General features: G+C 47.9%; 5 protein-coding genes and 1 pseudogene across 9 annotated transcripts; 3 read left to right on the plus strand and 3 right to left on the minus strand.

The window, feature by feature from the left end:
• Positions 1-924: 924 nt before the first annotated feature.
• Positions 925-1,911, plus strand: LOC101775764 (NDR1/HIN1-like protein 2). Its single transcript, XM_004959943.2, has one exon. It carries the CDS (start codon positions 1,055-1,057, stop codon positions 1,670-1,672), a length of 618 nt encoding a protein of 205 aa, XP_004960000.1. The 5' UTR covers positions 925-1,054; the 3' UTR covers positions 1,673-1,911.
• A 1,486-nt stretch (positions 1,912-3,397) lies between these two features.
• Positions 3,398-5,263, minus strand: LOC101776163 (probable aspartyl protease At4g16563). The gene has a single exon (XM_004959944.4). The coding sequence runs from the start codon at positions 5,125-5,127 to the stop codon at positions 3,571-3,573; it is 1,557 nt and encodes a 518-aa protein (XP_004960001.1). The 5' UTR covers positions 5,128-5,263; the 3' UTR covers positions 3,398-3,570.
• A 914-nt stretch (positions 5,264-6,177) lies between these two features.
• Positions 6,178-8,590, plus strand: LOC101776569 (ribosome biogenesis regulatory protein homolog). Its single transcript, XM_004959945.3, has 8 exons — positions 6,178-6,369; positions 6,461-6,611; positions 6,950-7,001; positions 7,101-7,229; positions 7,549-7,666; positions 7,775-7,961; positions 8,047-8,160; positions 8,276-8,590. Exons 1-8 carry the CDS (start codon positions 6,260-6,262, stop codon positions 8,399-8,401), a joined length of 987 nt encoding a protein of 328 aa, XP_004960002.1. The 5' UTR covers positions 6,178-6,259; the 3' UTR covers positions 8,402-8,590.
• A 2,018-nt stretch (positions 8,591-10,608) lies between these two features.
• Positions 10,609-11,994, minus strand: LOC101771202 (annotated as a pseudogene).
• A 31-nt stretch (positions 11,995-12,025) lies between these two features.
• On the plus strand, positions 12,026-15,830 carry LOC101776992 (thymidylate kinase). 4 transcript variants are annotated; one of them, XM_022825108.1, is made up of 8 exons: positions 12,026-12,667; positions 12,978-13,038; positions 13,521-13,686; positions 13,901-14,203; positions 14,316-14,427; positions 14,516-14,575; positions 14,960-15,064; positions 15,419-15,830. In XM_022825108.1, exons 3-8 carry the CDS (start codon positions 13,607-13,609, stop codon positions 15,527-15,529), a joined length of 771 nt encoding a protein of 256 aa, XP_022680843.1. In that variant the 5' UTR covers positions 12,026-12,667; positions 12,978-13,038; positions 13,521-13,606; the 3' UTR covers positions 15,530-15,830. The 4 variants fall into 4 exon arrangements, with proteins under 4 accessions (XP_022680843.1, XP_004960003.1, XP_004960004.1 ...); XM_004959946.3 differs by having other exon boundaries at positions 12,027-12,667; positions 13,904-14,203; XM_004959947.3 differs by having other exon boundaries at positions 12,027-12,667; positions 13,521-13,680.
• A 265-nt stretch (positions 15,831-16,095) lies between these two features.
• On the minus strand, positions 16,096-18,801 carry LOC101771602 (eukaryotic translation initiation factor 6-2-like). Of its 2 annotated transcripts, XM_022825109.1 has the most exons (5): positions 18,648-18,801; positions 18,451-18,504; positions 18,272-18,366; positions 18,016-18,190; positions 16,914-17,895 (listed from the first exon to the last, which is right to left on the minus strand). In XM_022825109.1, exons 1-5 carry the CDS (start codon positions 18,766-18,768, stop codon positions 17,678-17,680), a joined length of 663 nt encoding a protein of 220 aa, XP_022680844.1. In that variant the 5' UTR covers positions 18,769-18,801; the 3' UTR covers positions 16,914-17,677. The 2 variants fall into 2 exon arrangements, with proteins under 2 accessions (XP_004963369.1, XP_022680844.1); XM_004963312.4 differs by lacking the exons at positions 18,272-18,366; positions 18,451-18,504; positions 18,648-18,801 and adding exons at positions 16,096-16,436; positions 16,521-16,631 and having other exon boundaries at positions 16,727-17,895.
• Between the last annotated feature and the right edge of the window lie 1,628 nt (positions 18,802-20,429).

The raw sequence follows: 20,429 nt of genomic DNA on the forward strand, positions 1-20,429 counted from the left end.
TTTTGTTTCGTTCCAGGCCCCGAGTGTGCGTGAGTGTCCGAGCTGATGATGGGCGAACGAATCAGAATCCTCAAGGAAAACGGCCCATGGACGAAAGCTGGCGACGGTTTGCTGGCCGGCCCATCCAGAGGGAGTATCATCGGAAAAACGGCCCATGTACAGGTCATTGATTGACTTTGCGCGACAACTAATCTGAGATTGCTTGCCGAGCTCGCTAAGGACCAGACAAGACATTGAAAATGACATGTTAGCGACGTGGCCTTGACTCTTGAGAGGAGGGGAGCATCGTGTCAGATAACCCGGTGGCGAGCGTGAGATCACCTTCATCTGCTGACAGCGATAGAAAAAAAAATGGAGCATCTGGCTGGCTTGTTGGAAAATGAAAAGCAGTGGAAGGGATTTGATCTGCAACGGCAGGGCTGTATTTGAGCATGTGGCGGGTTTGAAGCAGAGACTCCTCCCTTGAGAGTTGAGATAAAACAAAGCGTAATGGCAGATTACACTGGTCGCCATTGTTTTTCTTTTTCTTTCTGTGATTGTTGTCCAACGGCAACGTGAAAGGTGAAGATCACATGGCGCTGCCCCATCCTCAGATGATACACTGCACACGGTCAGAGATTGTTCCTTGGGGCGGCTGCAGGGGAAGGGAACCAGATGGATGATTGCTTGGCACGTGCCCTTGAGGCCACTCGCAGCAAACAAACGGTCAAACGAGTCCGGCGCTGCATGCGCGTTGGGCTTGAGCCCACCCACCAACGGCTACAAGCCCACCACCACGGGCCACGCGCCTTCGCCTTCCTAACCGAGCACGACCCGGCCAAACCAAATAGCAAAACCACCACAGGAGTCGCCGTCCTCCTCCAGCCTCCACCAGCCTCAAGTCCAACCCCCCACGCGCTTACACAACCGCGTCGCCGCCCCCCTCCTTCCATATAAACCACCCACAATCCCTCGCAAACAAATCCCATCGGCTTCCTTCCCCATCGTCCTCCTCCCAATCCCGAGAGCACAACAAGAGCAGAGCAGCAAGAAGAAGAAGAAGAAGAAGAAGAAGATGGGGTCCGCGAGCCGCGCCGTCTCGTGCCTCTGCTGCCCCTGCAAGTGCCTGGCCTGCGGGCTCTTCAGCTGCCTGTGCAGCATCCTCATCTCCCTCCTCGTCTTCGCCGGCGTCCTCGTCCTCATCCTCTACCTCATCTTCCGCCCCCACATGATCGCCGCCACCGTCGACTCCGCCTCCCTCGCCACCTTCACCCTCTCGCCCACCTCCTCCCTCGCCTACAACCTCACCGTCGGCATCACCGTCCGCAACCCCAACAAGCGGGTCGGCCTCTACTACGACAACGTCGAGGCCCTCGCGCTCTACAAGGACCAGCGCTTCGGATACGCCCCGCTCGACTCCTTCTACCAGGGCACCGAGGCCTCCACCAAGCTCACCCCGGGCTTCCACGGCCAGCAGCCGCTCCAGGGGGACGTCACCGCCGCCGAGTTCAGGAAGGAGCAGACCGACGGGAACTTCGCCATCAACGTCGGCCTCAACGCCAAGCTCAGGGTCAAGGTCTGGGCCTTCAAGGTCCCCGGACCCAAGGCTAAGATCACCTGCAAGCTCTCCGTCCCGGCGCCGGGAGCCGCCAACGGATCGCCGTTCCAGCCCACCGACTGCAAACTCTGGTAGAGGATGTTGTTGGATTATTCTGCTGCTAGCTAGTATGGATTCTGTCTGTTCTTCGTCTTGGATTATTTGTTGGTGAGACTGGTGGGAGGATTATTTGTTGCTGTACATCGCCGGCTGCTCTACCATGGATATGCACATATTAGCCTATCCGATCCATGGATGACTCTTTTGTTTTGCCATTTCATTGATACTGCTACTAGTATACATTCATCTATCATACTACTGCTGTCGAGACTCCATGGATGCAGAATCTGCTCTGTCTTACTGTTGCGATTCATGATGCTTTGATGCCTGGAATTCTGCGATTCGAATCGGTTTCTTGTCGGTTTTATGCTTTGATTCCGGGATTCAGAGGATTGTTCCTGCGATTTCGCGATTCGCATCAGTTGTGCTCCGTGAATCATGATGCTTTGACGCCTTGACGGCAGAATTCAGAGGATTGTTCGTAGAATTTTGCAATCCGAAATTTTGCTACTGCTGTCGAGACTCCATAGATTCAGATTCTGCTCTGTCTTACTGTGATTCATGGTGCTTTGATGCTGAATCAATGTGGTTGGGTTCATTATCATGAGACAGACAACCTTTCCGGTGTTTGCTGGATAAGCTTTGACGTGACGTGCTGAAATATAATTCACGGGGTCAAGAGAGTCGGAAAGCTCGCAACCTTTCTACTCGAAACAGCAAACCTTTCTATCATGCGCGTTATCCCAAACCTTGGCCTTGACGACGTTTCAGGCGAGGCCAGGTCAGCAAGCTTGCGAAGCTGCAACTGAGGGAAGAAGTAGGTTACTTTTCAAAAGAAAAAAAAAGGGAAGAAGTAGGTTTCAACTGAAAGTGATTTTGGGAGCAAACTTTGTGACCAGAAATAGCTGGTCCTTGCGGAAAATATCAAGGAGTGGTTGGGTTATCACGAGCGCATCAAATAATGCACGAAGACGACAAAGAACACCCACCATGGGCCACATGGAGATGGTGAGAAAAATGAACAAGACGGGTGAGGAGAAATGAGGAGGGCCTGACTTGTTTGTACAATGTGAATTCCGTTCCGAGCCGCGTATAAGGTGGTGCTAGTGCTACGGATATGGGCCACCAGCCCACGTTTGTTTCGGGCTTTAAGGCTCGTTCACTAGGCCGACCATTGAGGCCCTCTGTGCGAGGTGAGGCCGTGAGAGCCCAGTACGTGTTTGATTCTGCTGGAGGAGTAAAACGGGAACAAAAAAAACACAGCAGCAGGACCATACGAAGGCCTCGTACAACTTCATTTACCTTTTCCCACAAAATCACCTAAGTTACTTTTTTTTTCTTTTGCGAGTTGCACACAAGTTTACTGGTTTACCGACTTCACTGCAACCTTTAGCTTTGATGTAACCCAAGTACCAAGGAGGAGAGGAGAGGCCCACTCCTCTGCACTGCCGACACGGGCGAGGAATGGCACATGCTCATTTCATCACTGCCGTCAGAGTACTACAGTGAAGTAGGTGGCTGAAATGAAGGCACGCGACAGGAGATTGGCCGAGAAACATTCCACGGACCAAGCCCAAAATCCAGTGAGCAAGGGCGTGATTTTTATGAGCAAAGAAAAATGCCCAAACGATTCCTAGAGGCTGGAGCCACATGCACATGCTTCCCCCCTCCCCAGAGCAGTCCTCCAAAAGGAAAAAGGAAAGAATCAATCGCCGCCTTTTTGCTCGTCTTTTTCTTTGCTCTCTAGCCTTGGCCTGCGTCTGACTGTGAATCACATGATATGATACGCGATGGTGTAGTAATTTTATTAGCAGTACAATCTGCAAACCCAAGCTTAAAAAGCAGACAGCTTTGTCATTAGCAACAGTACGTGGAGCAAGCAATTAATTCGTGGAAGCAGCCAGCAAGAAGCTCCCCTGAGCGAGCTCGGTCGCTCACGACGACGCGGCGCACGGCTGCCGCCGGAACCCCAGCCTCTCCTTCCCGAGGTCGTACTCCACGTAGTAGTTCTGCTGCTGGAAGCTCCCGAGAATGATGGCCGGGCCGCTGCCCACGTCTCCGGCGCCTCCCAAGTCGGTGACCACGGCGAGGCAGATGGCCTCGCCGGCGGCGGCCGGAGCAGCGGCGGCGGCGCCGGGCACGGGAGCGCGGCCGGCGACCACGAAGTAGTTCTCGAGTGGGAGCTGCATCTCGGCGCCGCCCTTGAAGCGGAGCGACAGCTCCGGCAGCGCCATGGACTTGGCGCCCTGCGGCAGCGCGAAGCAGGGGCGCAGGCCCAGGCCGTCCTCCGCCTCCTTGGACCGCTTGTACTTCCCGCCCACCGCCGCGATCACGGCGTCCGCCACCGGCTGGAACACCGTCGGGTCCAGGTACGTGAACGTGGTGCCGGAGTCCACGATGGCGCCTCCCGATCCGGCGGCGTTGGCGGCGAACGCCCGCTCCGGCAGGCGCACGGCCTTCCCGCCCACCGTCACCCCGGTCAGGGCGAGGTAGTAGTACACGGCGTACGGCTGCTTGTCGCCGGCCGCGCTCCTGACCAGCGGGACGTACTGCATTCCGTCGGCCTTGCCGCCGGAGTCGCCGAGGACCAGGGAGCCGCTGACGGCGGCGTTGTCGTCGAAGCGGCGGGAGAGGAGGCAGTAGGAGAACTTGTTGAGGCCGAGCTGCGCGGGCACGGACGGCGCGCCGCGGCCGAAGCCCGCGAGGCCCGAGGGTGGCTGGTGCACGGACACGAGGCTGCAGCCGGCGACGAAGTTGGTGACGGCGCGGCGGCCCGGCGCGCGGAGGGTGTCGGCGATGAGCAGGCCGGCGGTGGAGCCGGAGCCGTAGACGACGGCGTAGGGCGGGCAGACGGTGCCTGCGGTGCAGTTGTTGGCGAGGTGCGCGGCGGAGTGGACCCAGAGGCAGGCGGGGTTGCGGCAGCCGACAAGGCGGGAGGTGGAGGAGTTCTTGGGGTGGAAGACGGGGGCGGCGGCGGTGGGGCAGTTGCGGCACTGGTAGTTGGAGGTGCAGGGCACCCAGGTGAGGTGGCTGCCGGTGTCGAGCAGGACGGGGAGCGGCTGCGGCGGCGTGCCGAGGGAAGCTGTGAAGGCGTAGCCTCCGTAGGAGTGCGGGTAGAGCGCGGTGGAACCCCCTTGGGCTTTGTGGTGGGCGGGGGCGGGGCGCCTGAGGTGCGAGGCGCGGGCGAGCGAGGCAGCGGCCAGGCGGGAGAGCGGGTGGTGGTGCGCCGCCTCGGTGGCGACGTGCGGGAGGTGGCGGTACAGAGGGAGTGTGGTCGTGGCTGTCGGCGCAGCGGCGGTGAGAAGAGGGAGGAGGAGGAGGAGCAACAGTGGAGGAGCCATGGCGGCGCTGTTGCTGGATGCCGACGAGGGGTTTGGGTTGTAAGCAGCAGCAGGAGCGTGTGCTTTGTTGTCTCTGACGGAGGGATATGTATGTGCCTTGCTTGGGTTGGAGGGGTGGGCGGTGGGGGCCATGGCCACGATGATGGCCATGGATTGCCTGGGTCACGGGCGCGACGGCACCGGCAGGACGACGCGTGCGCGGCGGGGTGAAGTCATCGCATCAGCAGAGGGGGGCCGCGTGGAGTGATGGGTTCAGACTTGAGAGTTTCAGACGAGCCAACCTACGACCTTCTGTTCTGTTGGCGGTTGACGACGACGACGACGCACGGTCGACGGGAATGGCGTGCCGATCGGGGCGGTCGATGATGGTATGGTCTCAAGCTGTCGGTCGCCTGGCTCGCACAAACGTCGTAGACTGTAGTTCCGGAAAATCGTAGATTGATCGTGGTATCAGGGGGAGAGAAGCGATCCTTTCTGTGCTCACGCACGCCCTTCTGCTGCTACATTGGCATTCACCTCCAACTAGGTTTTCGAATAGGTATATCAGTATCAGGTGGAGGACGCATGGTGTATTTGGTAGAGCTCTTGGAGCTAATTCTCTGCTGATTCCAGCAGGAGTTCTGTTAAATAGTTTTTCAGGGATAAATAATTCTCTGCTGATTTTGCGAATGCTAATTCTGTAAAGTCATTCTGCTAAGTGATTCTCTTATAAAATCAGCTCCCATAAAGAATTAAAATTACATGGAGGTTTACCAAACGTACGCTAAATTTGGAAGAGCAAACAACGTCAGCAGTCATTTAGGACGCCAACCGTACGTGCTATGCTATCGATTCAATGCGGATCTACCTGCAGGGCCAACGACGCATACAATTGCTGGGCTCCATCAACACAACACAATGTCTTTAAATTCAATCCACCTAACACGCAGGCACACCATCTTGGTCGCTCGGTTTTGAGCCTCCGACTCAATACACACTCGTATTTTCGATATCTATTATTCCTTAAGTAACAATCGACATGCCAATTGGTCATGAAGTGCAGTTAACAATTTTTCAGAATTCAGAATGAAAAGGGCCACACGGCATAAGGGCCCAGGAAGAGTAATACGTTATTCACTTCTTCTTCTCTGGGCCGTTCACTGGGCCTCGTGGGCTGTCCGATTGGGCAGAAGAAATCGACGATGACCACTAGATATCTTCCCCTACCCAGGGCCCCAAGTAAAACCCTAGCTCCTCGCCGCTTCGCTTCTTTCCCCAACCGCAAACCACCACCGGCGCAGCCATGGCGGAGGGAGCCGCCGCTACGCCCGCCGCCACCTCCAGCTTCGAGGTGGACCTCGGCAACCTCATGGCGTACGACCCGTCGCACCACCTCACCGCCGCCTCCTCCAGGTTTGCCCCCGTCGCAACAACGACCACTAGCATGTCGTTGTGCTGTGTTGTAACATTCTGACGAAATTTGGGGTTATGTTAACGGACGCAGGGAGGAGCTGAGGCAGGAGTGCCTGCAGAAGGGGACGGAGCTGGCGCAGGCGGTGGCCGACGCCCTCTTCGCGCTGCCGCCCAGCGAGGACCGAGACGGCCCCATCGTCCACCTCCCGCCGCCCACCATCCGGCTCCCGCGCGAGAAGCATGTGAGAACAGTCTTCCTTCAAAAATTCCTAATGATCTAATCTGTGTAGCTGTGCTGGAGGTGGTGTGCTGAAGAATTAGTCATATGGACATTGTTTAGCTTGCTGATCTCGTGCGTAAATTATAACCTTTTCTACTGCGATACATGTAGATGATTCAACTCTTGCTGATTTGAAGAAACATTTACCATGAATGCCAGTGAAACTATTGCTGCTGGCATACTGTTTTTGTTTTATCGAGACCGATCTCAATCACCCAGATATTTATGTTGATGTATGCTTTGAGAATTGCAATGTGAGGTGTTTTGCATGTTTAACAACCCTTTTTCTGTTCTCACCAGCTACCCAAGCCAAAGCCACCAACCAAGTGGGAGCTGTTTGCAAAGGCGAAAGGTGATCCCAGTGCCCATGTTATATTATCATAGCTCTGTTGTGCAAATTGGAAAATCTACTTACTCTTTCATCATTGTTGATTGAATCAACATGATGCAGGGATTACCAAGCGCAAGAAGAACAAGCGTGAATGGGACGAGCAAACTCAATCCTGGAAGCGGACTTATGGTTATGACCGTGTTAATGATGACAAGGACATTCCAATCATTGATGCCAAAGCCACTGATGGTTAGTAATTTGTCTTCATGAACTTTTGCTAACAATCCTGTTGAATGTTGTGAAACAAGAGTACAAGACTGTTTTCTTTCCCCAATCTAGTAGCATATTGCAGTTATCATGGGCATCTGCTTGTGTCCGCTGACTGACTTTGTCCAGCATTTTTATTACCCTCATTTGTTTTAGATAAGTAGTCATTTTATAGTTTAAGACCTGAATCTCAAATATTTTCTCGTTATCAATGATTCTCATTCAGAGGAGAATGTTTTGTCCTAAACCTGTTTTTGCCAACCTTATATACCCTTTTAATTGACAATTTCATTTGTTACAGAGCCTGGTGTTGATCCTTTTGCACTAAGAAGGCAAGACAAGAAGAAGCGGGTAGAAAAGCAAGAAAAGAGCAGACTGGAGAACTTAAAGAAAGCTGCAAAAGTTGGTGCTTTGCCAAGGTTGTAATCCTTCACTAGTTACTGCTGCTGCCTTCTCCCTCTCCTATGAATTCCATTTTTTGTGTTAGTATAATAATCTAACAGCTCTCCAATACCTCTTCATTTCAGTCATATACAGCTTGCTGCAAAGGCGTTGCCCATCACAGGAACTAAAGCTGATCTTCCGAAAAAATCTAGAAAAGAAGATCTTGAGAATGTTGCTGGCATGGCTTCATCAGCAACAGCAAGTGGTGGGAAGTTTGATGAGAAGTTGCCTGGCGAGAAACCTCTAAAGCATCCTGGCAAACATCGAAAGGTTTTTATATCTGAGTGGCTTTGATTTCTGAGTCTGCCTTGGTAGGCTGATTTTGTGCACTAGCTGAATCATGTCGTTTCTGCAGTTCCTCCCAGTTGCTGAAGGGAAGGGAATGGGCAACCTGGAGAAACAGCAGAATGACAAGATCCTGAACTCTCTACTTGCCAGAAATTCTGATGAACAGCTTGATGTGGGCAAGGCAAGTTCCAGGATTCAACAGCGTACATTAAATTGTGTTTTGCCCACCATTATTAATAGTGCTCCTTATTTTGATTGAGTGAGCTAACAGCATCTGTGAACTATTTTTTAAGCAGGCAATTACAATGTACAAGGTGAAGAAGGAAAAGCAAAGAAGTAAAGATAAAAAGATGTCCTCGAAATCTGATAAGCTTAAGCCCCAGAAGAAACCCCTCAAGAAATCATCAAAGAAAAAGGCTTAGGTCCACATCTTTCTTGTGACTTGCTTTAGGAGGTGACCACAGTTTTGAAGTCTCAAGGAGACACCTGTCACATCTTGCTATTGTATTTGTCCGGTTTGAATCTATGTTAGAAATATTATTGTACCGTTTACTGGTTATGACACAAAGACCTGAATGGTGTTATAAGATATGCTGCTCTGATATGATGTATTGATGTGGTGTGATCTCAACTATTCCTGAAAGGCTTCACTCATACAAAAGGAGCAGTTTGGTTTTGGTGTAGTTGGTTGCCCAGGGCCAATCTGATGTTTAATTCTCCAGTGTAGTGAATCAAGCAAAAGTGCCCGATGATTGGTTGATCTGAATCATATGATGACCTGGTGCATGCGTCGTCGTTTGCAGTTGTACTGATAAAGTCGCGTTGCTTAGCCAAAACTTAACGGTGGCAGTAGTGTTGTTGATTGACTCCTGTTTTTATCTTATCTTTGGCCACGATAACAGCCTCATGATAACAGATCATTGTATATGGGGTTTGACTGGTACCATTACTAGCTCGTTCCATATCAGTATTGCAGATGGCAGATTGGCAGTATCTTTCTGCTTGGATTGGACGCTCTTTGAACAGGCCGACCCCGTGGTGATCTCATGTTAGTCTCATTTTACCATTTACAGTATATACCTTCTCTGGTCAAGGAGCCATTTTTGTAGCACAGCATCACCATGTAACCATCAGGCTCAACAGGGTTAGGGAAAACATGCCCTTCAAGACTTGGTTTAGCTTCTGCTGTTATCCCAAATACCTGTAAGATAGTTAGGAGATGAATTACGTACAAGCGCCAGGTAAACATGCCAAATAACCAACACGGCTTTTAACACGTCTTCCCAACTTACTGTATCACTTGTACCAAGGCTAATGGCAAGATCACCAGGAGTAATCAGAGTTGAACCTACAGCAGATGCAAGGGTAATATAAGAAATCATGGAACCATTTTCATGCCCATTTTCCAGCTACACAGAAGATCACAAATGTCAGCTGCTTATGTAAGAAGCACTAGTCAAGCACACCTGCAAGGCTATTAGGATTGTCTCCAGACCAGTGAATCACCAAACAGTTCTTATCAAACTGAAACCTGAAAATACATAATGTCAAGTAACTACAAAATGGTAGTGCAAATAATCTACATGGCATCGGTCATTAGGATGTACTTTTCTTATTCAGCTAGCTTGTCGGTTCACATTAACTTGTCCACAATGTTCGGAAACTTTATTTAAATCAAATTATCATAAAAAAAGTGTTTGGCTTCAGAAAACTTAACTAAATCCAAAATTATAATGAAAAGGTGTGAACATAAATTTTGAGGTGTTCAGCCTTCAGAGTTCACTAGATCTAATAATGACAGTAAGAGCAGGAAAATTCTGCAATAATAGTTTTAGAATCAGAGTGTGCGTTCCAGTTAACAAAATAAAGAGCAGCCTGAACCTTATCTTATGCTTGGTTGCCCTATAACATCTCAGCAATTGTGCAAACAGTAATTTCTACTTGCAATATAGAAGGTATGGCATCACAAGAAGATACTACATGGCAAAGGTGATTCTGAATCCAGTGTTGCAAACCAAACCAAGTATACTACAGGTTGACTTGAGAGTGTTCATTTAGCACTGGCCCAATACATAACCAAACAAAACTTACCTTTCTACATTTGGGGGTGTTTGGCAACACCCTGTTAAAGTTTAACACCTGTCACATCGGATGTTTAGATGCTAATTAGGAGTATTAAACATAGGCTAATTACAAAACTAATTGCACAGATGGAGTATAATTCGCGAGACGAATCTATTAAGCCTAATTAGTCCATGATTTGACAGTGTGGTGCTACAGTAACCATTTGCTAATGATGAATTAATTAGGCTTAATAGATTCGTCTCGCGAATTAGGACAGGGTTCTGCAATTAGTTTTATAATTAGCTCATGTTTAGTCCTCCTAATTAGCATCCGAACATCCGATGTGACACTGTTAAAGTTTAGCACCTCGTATCCAAACACCCCCAAAATAAGGAGCAATCCGGCCAGCAGTCGAATATGCTGGTACTAGATTTCCAAGCTTTGCTTCAAGTCCAGGAGCAGTTACCTAGAAGAGAAAGGGCACGATTTTGATATTTTAGTCCATGGTATCTTAAATGAAAGCCCGCAGTTTTGATGTTCTAGACTCTAGTCATTCAACAAATATTTAATGTATTACTAAATGACCTAGCAAGTGGCAAACCTCTAAAACAGTCTTTGACCAGGTCCTCTGGTTTATATCCATCAAGTTCATCCCAGCACCATCAGTTTCGTCAATACTTGCATAGCTTCCAACAAGGATTGATGCCATGAAAGAGCTCACCAAAGATATTCTCTCGGTATCTTCATAAACATTGGGCTGGGGACCAGTGAATCTCTCATAGGCACGAGATCCTGTCAGTTTTGCTAACTCCAATGCACCTCCCACTGCATTCTCTACTTGGTGAGTTCGTTGTAGAAAAGGCATCCTTGAGCTGCGGTGACAAGCTCTTACTGGGATCCAAGGAGGAAAGAACTGCTTGGCTGCCCTTCTTCCAATAAACACTGCCATGTTGCTGCCCACTCCCTGAGACAGCCACAACCTTACTGAAGTTTATCTTTGGTTTTAGCTTCTCAAGCAGCAGCTCCAAAGCTTCGACCCACATAATAGTTGGTGAAAATATGTGGCCATCGTCAGCGGAATCTCTGTACACCCCACCTTCAGTTTTGTAGTGCGGCAATTCAGAGTCAAAATTAACAATTTCAGAAGCTACTATTGCTAACTCACTGTTGAGCACAGTAGCTTTCAGTGACCTGTTAAAGAGAATGACAGTATTAGAATCCAAGTCCGATGCTAACCCGACGATTTAGGATGAAAATAAAATACAGAAAGGATGATACGAAGCAGATGGTAGTCTGATCATGGTTACCGAGTTATCAGTGCGAAAAAATACAAAACAAGAAAACCACATTTGAGCTGGGTCAAACTCTTGAAAGAGATCTATTTAAGAAGAATCACGCATAGCCACATAGGTGCATCTTATCTATTTAGCTAAGAACTTGATTTTGCAGTCAAAGCTGCAGAAATTAAATGGAATTGCTATATTGCATCTGACTCCAGGTGTTGATTAATTCTAGATCATCATTCGAAGAGAGTAAGCAGCAAGTAGCATGTGCGATTAAACGTCCATAGCGTTGAACAGGGAACCTCACGCAGAGGTCTGCAGAACCTATCGTTATACTGCTATGCTTGCTCTGGGAATCAGATCAAGACAGCACTAAATGCGCAGTTTCTTAGGCCCCTATCGTCATGACCCTGCTACGGACTCTACATTGTAGAAAGACCTCTCCAACATGAACTTGCACAGAAATCACATGGCATCATGGCACAAACTCTATACACAACTAATCAATTCCGATTCCCCTTCTTTTTAAACCTTCGACCAGAGTAAAATTCTATTCACTTCACCGAGACAAGTACTCCCGTAAATTTTAAGCACATTTTAATTATTCCCATTTACAGGCAGGTAAAGTTCTCATCTTTACTCCTTAGTCCTTACCCGTATGATTCCATCGTCTAGAGCAATGAGCGCTTCATAAGATGAACAAGCTACACGCCACCACAGCAAGATCAAGATCCAGCGCCCAAATGAAAGGGACGAGACTTATTGAGTGGAGCTGTCGAATCCGAGGAAGAGAGATCCCTCCGGGAGGGAGCCTTGCCCCGTCATGGCTGCCGTCTCTCGTCCCCTGAGAAATTCGCCCAAGCAAGAGCGATGGGGAAGGCGAAGACGACAGACGACTGCGCTGCGGATCAAAAGCCTGGAGAGAGGTATGGTATAAATACCGGCGATCTAGAGGAGGAGGAGTGGACTGGCACCCGTCAAATTCGCTCGCTTTCCTTCGGATAAGGATATTTTGGATCATATCAATTCAGCTGGGTTCCGCTGATCTCCCCCCGCACGACCGCACCGCCTAGCGCCCTAGACTCCCTCCCCTCGTCTTCTGATCTTCTCCCGGTCCTCACCTCCCTTCCCCCGCCGCCACGCCTCCGCCTCGTGCACAGCCGTCACGACCAGCCACGCCTTCGCCTCGCCCACGCCACCCCACCCCTCGTCCACGGCCGCCGCCACGCCAATCCCGGCCTCCTACACGACCGGTGGCGGCGGTCCAAGCTCTCCAAGAAGCAGGACGAATCATATGCGAACCCCGGCGGCCGAGCTCTCCAAGAATACGGCAAGGCTTAGGTATGACGGCCTTTCTCCCACCCTCCTCTAGTTTGATAGGCCCCATGGTTAGGACTCATGCTTAGGTTGAATTTTGTGTAGATTTGGGATTTGCAGTGGTGCTTTTGTGCTGTTCGTAGATGAGATTGTTATCATGATTTGCGTGTAATGCTGCTGCTGCTGCTACTAAGCATGCATGCTCGCACTTCTTGCCATCTCGGATGAGCTCCTGCAACAATGAAAAGGAACATAGTTCTAGTCTTCTGGACTAGCACTAGCACTAGATGTACAAACTGTTAAACACCACTGAACACGAACATTTTTTCATCAGGTACAAGTCTCTCAATTCCACGTCAGGATCTCAGTCAAGGTGCTGCTGCATTCCTATAAAGGTATGTTTTTGCAACTAGCTAACTATGTTTCTGCACTGTACTCCAACTGGTGTTATGAGTAATACCTTGCTTAGTTGCTAGGATAGTGTCATTCTTTTGGTCGTGAAGCTATGGTTCTCTAACCAAGTTGAAGGAATGCTGCATTAAATTAGTTCTTGCTTTGGCATAATCTGAAATGTGCTATTATGTGTGATGACAGTTTGATTTTCCTCACTCTTCTCTGTTAGACACTACTAGTACCCTTGGTTGTTCTAACTTTCAAGAAATAGCCAATTGTGCATATATAAACGACATTCCACCTCAATCTGGTTTTCTTCTCAGTTGTACTATGGATTGACAGAAATTTGCTTCTGGAAAAGGTTGTTGGGGACACCTTCTGTCGTATCTACATTTTCTTTTGGTCTTAACCCTGTATGTTCTTAACATGCTTCATATCAGTTTGTTCATTAGTTTATCAATCCGTGGCTTGTCCTCACTCGCAGCCGCTGCACAACGCTTAAGACCTCAAGCACATTGACGTTGTCGCCGGTGCCGAGAAGCAGCTGGGACTCGGTCGGCATCCGCCCAGATGCGCAGCAACCGCTACATCAAGTTCAATAAGGGCCCGACAATCGTTTACACCACTGAGTCAAGGCCTACACGGTATAAGTATAACCCTTCTCCCTCCCCTATATTTGTAGTGTGGTGCGTTGCTTTAGATATGATGTATCTGTCCGATGCATATGCATTTGCTTCAGATGCATGGCAAGTGAAACTGACCTGGTTTGTTTGTTGAACGTTAACCAATGGGGGAGAAGAACTGAAGTTCATTTTATTAAAAAGATATTTTGATGAATTTTGATCACTATTTCTGGTTGCTCAGCAGAACTAAAAATTTTGATCACTATAAGCCGAGACCAGAGGGCGTGATGATGGCGGATGCTGGCAGCAAGAGCGGGCGTGGTGCTCTGGTCATCTTGGAAGGGCTGGACCGGAGTGGCAAATCGTCACAGTGTGCTCGGCTGCTATCCTATCTGGAAGGCCAAGGTTGCCGTGCTGAAGGGTGGCGGTTCCCTGATAGGGGCACTAGTGTTGGGCAGATGATCTCTGCCTACCTGGCAAATGAGTCACAACTTGATGACAGAACAATTCATCTGCTCTTCAGTGCAAACCGCTGGGAGAAGAGGTATGCTCTTTTCACAACGTAAGATAAATGTGTCAACATGCTATTGTGATATGTGGGAAATTTGCTTGAGTTATATACCGTGGAGCTGTTTCGTTTGGTTTGTTACATACAGAGCTTTGATGGAAAGCAAGCTACTTGGTGGAACTACTCTCATTGTAGACCGTTACTCTTATTCCGGAGTGGCGTTCTCAGCTGCTAAAGGGCTTGACATTCAATGGTGCAAGGTGAGCTTGGTAACATTGGGATGTATAATGATTTTCTGCCTTTGCATAAATACCTGGAAGTTGACGAGTGATGCCTGTACTATTTCAGGCTCCTGATGTTGGACTTATAGCTCCAGATCTTGTAATTTATCTGGATGTACAACCAGAGGTATTCTGATTATACTGGTGTGTAATGCATTTGACTTGTGTTACATTATTTACACACTGTAGGATGATGGCCATTATTCGGCCTTAACCCAATCAAAATAATCTTAACATATAGAACTCGGTGATGAACTGATGATGATGTACTTAAGGTCGCACTGTATTGATTTCTGTCTTGAAATGCTAAAATCAATCCATTTATTTCTGAAGCCTTTTGCTGCTGAGAACTTTTTGTTCAGAAATTTTCTTTGCCCACCCACCTATAATGCTTTATATCAGCCTGTATGCTAAATTGATTTTCGATGTTATGTGTCACCTAATCCATGCTTCAATAGTTTACATTGATTATCCTCCTGCTTCATTATGGTATGTGAAAATATTGCTACAGAAAGCGGCTGAAAGAGGGGGCTATGGAGGTGAGCGATATGAAAAGATTGAATTCCAAAAGAGAGTTGCAGATCATTATCATTCACTTCGTGATTCGACATGGAAGGTAACTTAGTATCTGCACAATAGGGTCTTTGTGTTTGCTTTGCCTCTGCTTTGCCTCTTGTGCTAGTGAGTAGTGATAGTGAGTGAAGTTCTATGCGACAAACCCAAGGAACCAGAGTGGCAACCTATTTTCTCTATATATTCTGTTCAACTTTCCACGATCAATTTGTGACCGTTAATATTTGTAATTTGCTGTGTGCGAAATAGAAATTCCATAGATGAGTAGATGAGAAGCAGTCCATAATGTAAATTTTGATTATTTATTTTGACAGTGCTCAGGGCCACAATATATGCTATTTTTGTGAACCAGTTCTCGAATGGATCCCAATATCACTTCACATTTGTGTTTTTGAAGGTTGTTGACGGTTCCCTTCCCATGGAGACCGTTGAAGAACAGCTGAGAGAACTAGCTACGAACTGCATTCAAAAGTGTCAAGAGAAGCCACTTACCAATCTGACTTGGTGAAGCGCCACCATTTGGCGAAGAAACGCACAGCTCAGCACAAGCTGATGCATACCTTGGTGTGATCCACCTTTGTTGGTGCTGAGAAACTAAGCATCTAGCAGCGCTTTCATTTGCCATTTGCTGTATCAATGCCCCGAGTGCGATATACATTTTGACATTTAATTGGTGCTTTTAGATAAGCTTATTTGTCAGTTTATCCGTTGGAGTTCGGGTTGGGTTGTGATGCAGAACACGCGAGGATACGAAACACGACTTTCAAGATTTTGCTGGACTGAACAAATTTTTGTAAAAGCATGCGTCATCACTCGAAGCAATAAACTACTGGCATTTGAAATATTAATTTTTAAATCGATGCAAGTACGGTGAATGTAGCCAAAATTCTTTACACCCAGGTGGTGGCACAAACAGTAAACATACGCAGGAAAGATGCACGTAACATCTATAACGAAGAGCAGAAGCGTTATCTTCTTACTAGCATACCATGGCCATAATGGAACATGGTAAAACATCAAGTCTACGATTCAGAAGCCAAGGATAAACCACCAAACGTAGCTTCTCAAAGGATGGTTTTACTACTGATAACACTAGTATAGCTCGCGGTGCACCTTGGCACAGGTAGTACTTGAGACCCACGTCTGCAGGGCCTCAGCTACACATAACTGTCGATCAGAGACTTCCTCATGTCATCGACGATCGCGGTGGGCTGCCCTTCTCTCAGCTTGAAGACACTCTCGATGACCGAGAGCTCGGTGGCTGTCGTGTCTGAGCCACAGAAGGCAGTCCAGTCGTTCACAGTCATGCCTGCAGCAATGACCTCGCTGCCTCTGTTCACGGTTCCAGCGACGAGCAGGACTTGCAGGAGAGTGGAGAGCTCATCAAGGTCTTCAATGGATGTGTGAGGATGAACCTGTTTCACCAGTACCATTGGACATTAGGTATGTATATAGCATTTGCAAGCCAAAAAGCAATGCAGTTGATGTTAAACCCGTACCAAGCCACCCCTGTTAGAGAACGCACAGTAGCTCCCCACAAGGATATTTCCAGCAATGGTCTGCCTGAATACCTCAACTCCAAGCACATCTGCAATAAACTCCTCCGTCTCCTGGAGAATCAAACAGCTCAAAGGGCTCAGCCTTAGGTAATTGAGAAAAGGCAAAGGTTCAGGGAGGGACGGTCAACAGAAATATGTAGGCATACCTTGTCAAGGTCAGGGTGTGTAAGAGCAACATGGTCATTGCAGGCTATGCAATTGCCAAGGGCTGATAACCTCTCATCAATACGCTGTACCACCACTTGATCAGGCAAGCAGTTCCTCAGATGCTGAAGCTCTAGAACAGTTTCAAAGCACAGGGAGGATATAAGCATAAATAATTCATGAGGAAGAGGCAAAAATATCACAACATATACAACCAAGTTGACAGGAAAATTCCTCCTATCTCCACCTACTTCTCTATTACTTAGATAGGTTTGAGATGAATGGATACTACAACAAATGAGAGAATCGTTATAGCAAATTTGCAATTGACAATGTGGCCATGCCGGTTACCAAGCTGGAATGGTTATACATCCTTAACAAATAGGTACAATCTCCTCAAGATTTGGCCCAGAAATTACATGCAAACTTGTTCAACTGCAGGTCCACAATATAAATCTGAGGGCTTAAAAAAACACACATGGCACCACAATCGCCAAATACGACTTGCCTCTCTAAATGTAATCACTCTCTAAGTGGTTTCCAGACTATTTTGAGTACTAACTATCCTTATGTATTAAAATCACCTAGAGGTTGACAGCTGCTAGAAAACAACATTTCCTATAACGCACAGATAATTTCAAAAAACCGTGCCATAAACTTACAAAATCAAATGTGCCTGAAGCAATTTAAAAGGAATGAAGGCATGTATGTGAAAAGGAAATCTGGACAAGTTTATAGAAATTCCTAACAACCAGCTGCGAGTAAGCAATAACAACAGGTCTAGTAGGAGCAACAAGCTCATGCATATCTTCTTGCACGTTGTGTGATCCATCCTTGCTGGTGATGAGAAACTAAACATCTGGCAGCGCTTTCATTTGTCATTTGCTGTATCAATGCCCCGAGTGCAATATACATTTCGACATTTAATTGGTGCTTTCAGATAGCCTTATTTGTCAATTTATCCGCGGGAGTTCAGGTTGGGTTGTGATGCAGAACACGCAAGGATCCGAGCTCTGTCCTCCTCCTTGTCTCCAGCCGGCTGCAAGCTTCGAGCCAAGGGAGGTCTTCTCCAGGTTGCCCTCGTACAAGCACGAGATGGGAACGAAGCTTCCTCCAGCGTTGCACAGCCACCCGTGGGCGGCTCTCAGTGCTGCACCCAGTGAGGCCGAATCTGGGACAGAAACAGGCGTCAGTTTTACCTCAATAGAAGGATGGTGATATCAGTTTGTGTCATAATGTGACAGGATCACAACAAACCAAGTTTATTCAGGGAGAAGATCTGCGCAATTACCAGGTCTCTGAACAGTGAAGACAGGGCAGCCAAAGATTTGTGCAAGTGCCCTGAGGATGCTCTCATTGGAGGATGCCCCACCGGTTGCTATGATCCGCTTGGGAGGGTTCGGCATGCCAAATCTCTCTGCATGGCCTCGCATCGACAACATTTGACCTTCAATGATGGCACGGACCTACAGGCGAGGTATGATGAACACACGGCAATTTGCTTGCCAAAATATCAGATAAACTCACAAATACATCTTCTCGCAATCCTCAGATGGTGGATCAAATTCTGACACTTCACGCTCCATCAGATTGTCGGATGAGGCATCATCAAGGTTTTCGACCATGTACCGATGGAAGCCCACTGCATGAACAAACCGATTTGTTTCAGGTTTTGAATCTTTATAAATACAAGGGGCACCAATGCTACAAATACCAATACATCTACCTGGAAGTGGTGGCAGGATTTCATGGTCTTTGTAGTAGAATCCTAACTTTCCGCCTACATACAAGGTAGAGAAATATGTCATGATTCCAGGGCCACAGCTGTTCTGTTAATGCCTCATATTGGAAAGATATCAAATGAATAACAGCAAAGGGTCGTTGGAGGCTTGGAGCAAAATGACCAAGACAATTCAATCTAACCATTTAGAGGGGGAGTTTTCTCCAGATAGTTGTTGAAAACATCCCATGATTTCTCTGCACATCGATTTCGCACATCTGAAACCACAATGAAAGTATCACAAGCAATGTGACATAAAGGCATACTTGGTAGGAAAATAGAAAGGAAACATATATACCATCAGCATGAATAGAAAACAACAGTCTGGTGATTGTGTAATGTGCCTCCTCTTGGCCAGCATCAGCTGATCTACTATGCGAGCACTGCAAGTTGGCATATGTTTTTTTTTTGTTTGGAGCTGGATGCTTGCACTGCGATCGCCCCCGTGATTCCCTCCCCATGGGATCACACCAAAAATGAACAACAGCACACGAATGTCATGTAGGAAAAGACACGGTGTCGTGTTCTCTTCGCTGCTGATTGTAGTGCTCTCTGCTCTCTCTGACTAGGACGGAGGAGTTAGATTCTGCCTAATCCCTAGTCGGACTGTACAGCTACCTGTCTGTCACTGGTGCTCCACTTGCACTAAGGACATCGGCGATCTGTCTGTCTTTTCTTTTTTCTGAAACAAAAAATACCATTTCGTTTCAGAAAATATCATTCCCCAACTCCCCATCAGCTACTAGTTTATATTCAGGAAATTGGCAAGCAACTTAACGTCTCCGGTTGTTTTTTTTCTCTTAAATACGCAGGAGAGTTACGTATCTTAAGAAGAAAATAATGTTTAAAACGTTACAACGCGGGCCTGTCGGGCACACGCACACGGATATTAAGAATCACACGGATATTAAGAATCGCTAAGTTACATTGATCACAACGCTAGCTGCTGTCATTTGTAAATTGTAAGGAGATGAGCTTGCTGGGGCCGGATTGCTTCGTTTCAATTTTCGGGCCACTCGCTGGCTGCTTGCGATCTGATCTGTCTGATGATGATGCAAAGCAATGCCCGCCCTGGGCTGGGCACTGTTCGGTTTGGCTGTTGCTTCAGGCAGGCCACAGGAGGCCAAGCCACCAAACAGTGGCTTGGTTCGATTGCAAACAAACAAACAAACTCATTTCTCTCGTTCGTTTACCTGATCTCTCCATGTAATGTAGTAACATCCAAACCTCCAAATGGTTTGGCGTCTTGCAGTGCTGATGGCTCTCCTGCCATGCCACAAACACAACAGTCTCAGCTACCATGTGCTGGGCGCCAATGGTGGAGAGGGATCTCGTACAATTCAACGTCGCGCCACCCTACCGCTCTCATAGATACTAATGAGTTATTAGTCTACTAGTGGCAACTTTGATTGGGTTTTGGCACTGCTATACTCCTACCAATCATTGGCGCAACGAGTGCCCCCTGTTTTGCTCATCCAATATTTCTCAAGCCAAACCTTACTAGTATTAGTGTTTCATCTCACTCCAAAACCAAGCAAACCTTCTGCTTCGCAAGGACGTCATCGGCCTGCATCCAGTTTTGAGTACATGAACGCCGTTTTTGCAAATGTTTAATTGCCTACTAGATACTAGATTGCAACTGAAATAGATGTTGCCAGAGTACTCTGAGTTTTGAATTGTTGTACTGCACGCTTTCCCGCGGATTGTGGTGCAAGCGCAACTGTGCAGATCAGCTGTCGCCTTAGCTTTTCAGGCCCAACTTTTGCTTCCTCTGATCACTGGAGTTCTGTTCTGACTTGCTAGCTGTGCTATTTCACACTTGCACAGTGTATATGCATCTTACGGCCCCTTTTTTGACGAGAGGCTGCCGTGAATGTTGGTCTGGGCATTCGTTCCGAGGGGTGGGGGTGGGGGGGGGGGGGGGG

The sequence above is a fragment of the Setaria italica genome, chromosome III, assembly GCF_000263155.2.
Source record: "Setaria italica strain Yugu1 chromosome III, Setaria_italica_v2.0, whole genome shotgun sequence".
Taxonomy (NCBI): Eukaryota; Viridiplantae; Streptophyta; class Magnoliopsida; order Poales; family Poaceae; genus Setaria; species Setaria italica.

What these genes read in the sequence shown, in the direction of transcription:
- LOC101776569 (XM_004959945.3), top strand. Translation starts at nt 6,260, where the DNA reads ATGGCGGAGGGAGCCGCCGCTACGCCCGCCGCCACCTCCAGCTTCGAG. An exon ending in GCTGTTTGCAAAGGCGAAAG is followed by an intron (nt 7,002 to 7,100) that starts GTGATCCCAGTG and finishes AACATGATGCAG; the next exon opens with GGATTACCAAGCGCAAGAAG. An exon ending in AAAGTTGGTGCTTTGCCAAG is followed by an intron (nt 7,667 to 7,774) that starts GTTGTAATCCTT and finishes TCTTCATTTCAG; the next exon opens with TCATATACAGCTTGCTGCAA.
- LOC101776163 (XM_004959944.4), bottom strand. Translation starts at nt 5,127, where the DNA reads ATGGCCATCATCGTGGCCATGGCCCCCACCGCCCACCCCTCCAACCCA.
- LOC101776992 (XM_022825108.1), top strand. Translation starts at nt 13,607, where the DNA reads ATGCGCAGCAACCGCTACATCAAGTTCAATAAGGGCCCGACAATCGTT. An exon ending in TCAAGGCCTACACGGTATAA is followed by an intron (nt 13,687 to 13,900) that starts GTATAACCCTTC and finishes CTGGTTGCTCAG; the next exon opens with CAGAACTAAAAATTTTGATC. An exon ending in ATCTGGATGTACAACCAGAG is followed by an intron (nt 14,576 to 14,959) that starts GTATTCTGATTA and finishes ATATTGCTACAG; the next exon opens with AAAGCGGCTGAAAGAGGGGG.
- LOC101775764 (XM_004959943.2), top strand. Translation starts at nt 1,055, where the DNA reads ATGGGGTCCGCGAGCCGCGCCGTCTCGTGCCTCTGCTGCCCCTGCAAG.
- LOC101771602 (XM_022825109.1), bottom strand. Translation starts at nt 18,768, where the DNA reads ATGCCTTTATGTCACATTGCTTGTGATACTTTCATTGTGGTTTCAGAT. An exon ending in GAAAACTCCCCCTCTAAATG is followed by an intron (nt 18,505 to 18,647) that starts GTTAGATTGAAT and finishes CCTTGTATGTAG; the next exon opens with GCGGAAAGTTAGGATTCTAC. An exon ending in AATTTGATCCACCATCTGAG is followed by an intron (nt 18,191 to 18,271) that starts GATTGCGAGAAG and finishes CCTCGCCTGTAG; the next exon opens with GTCCGTGCCATCATTGAAGG.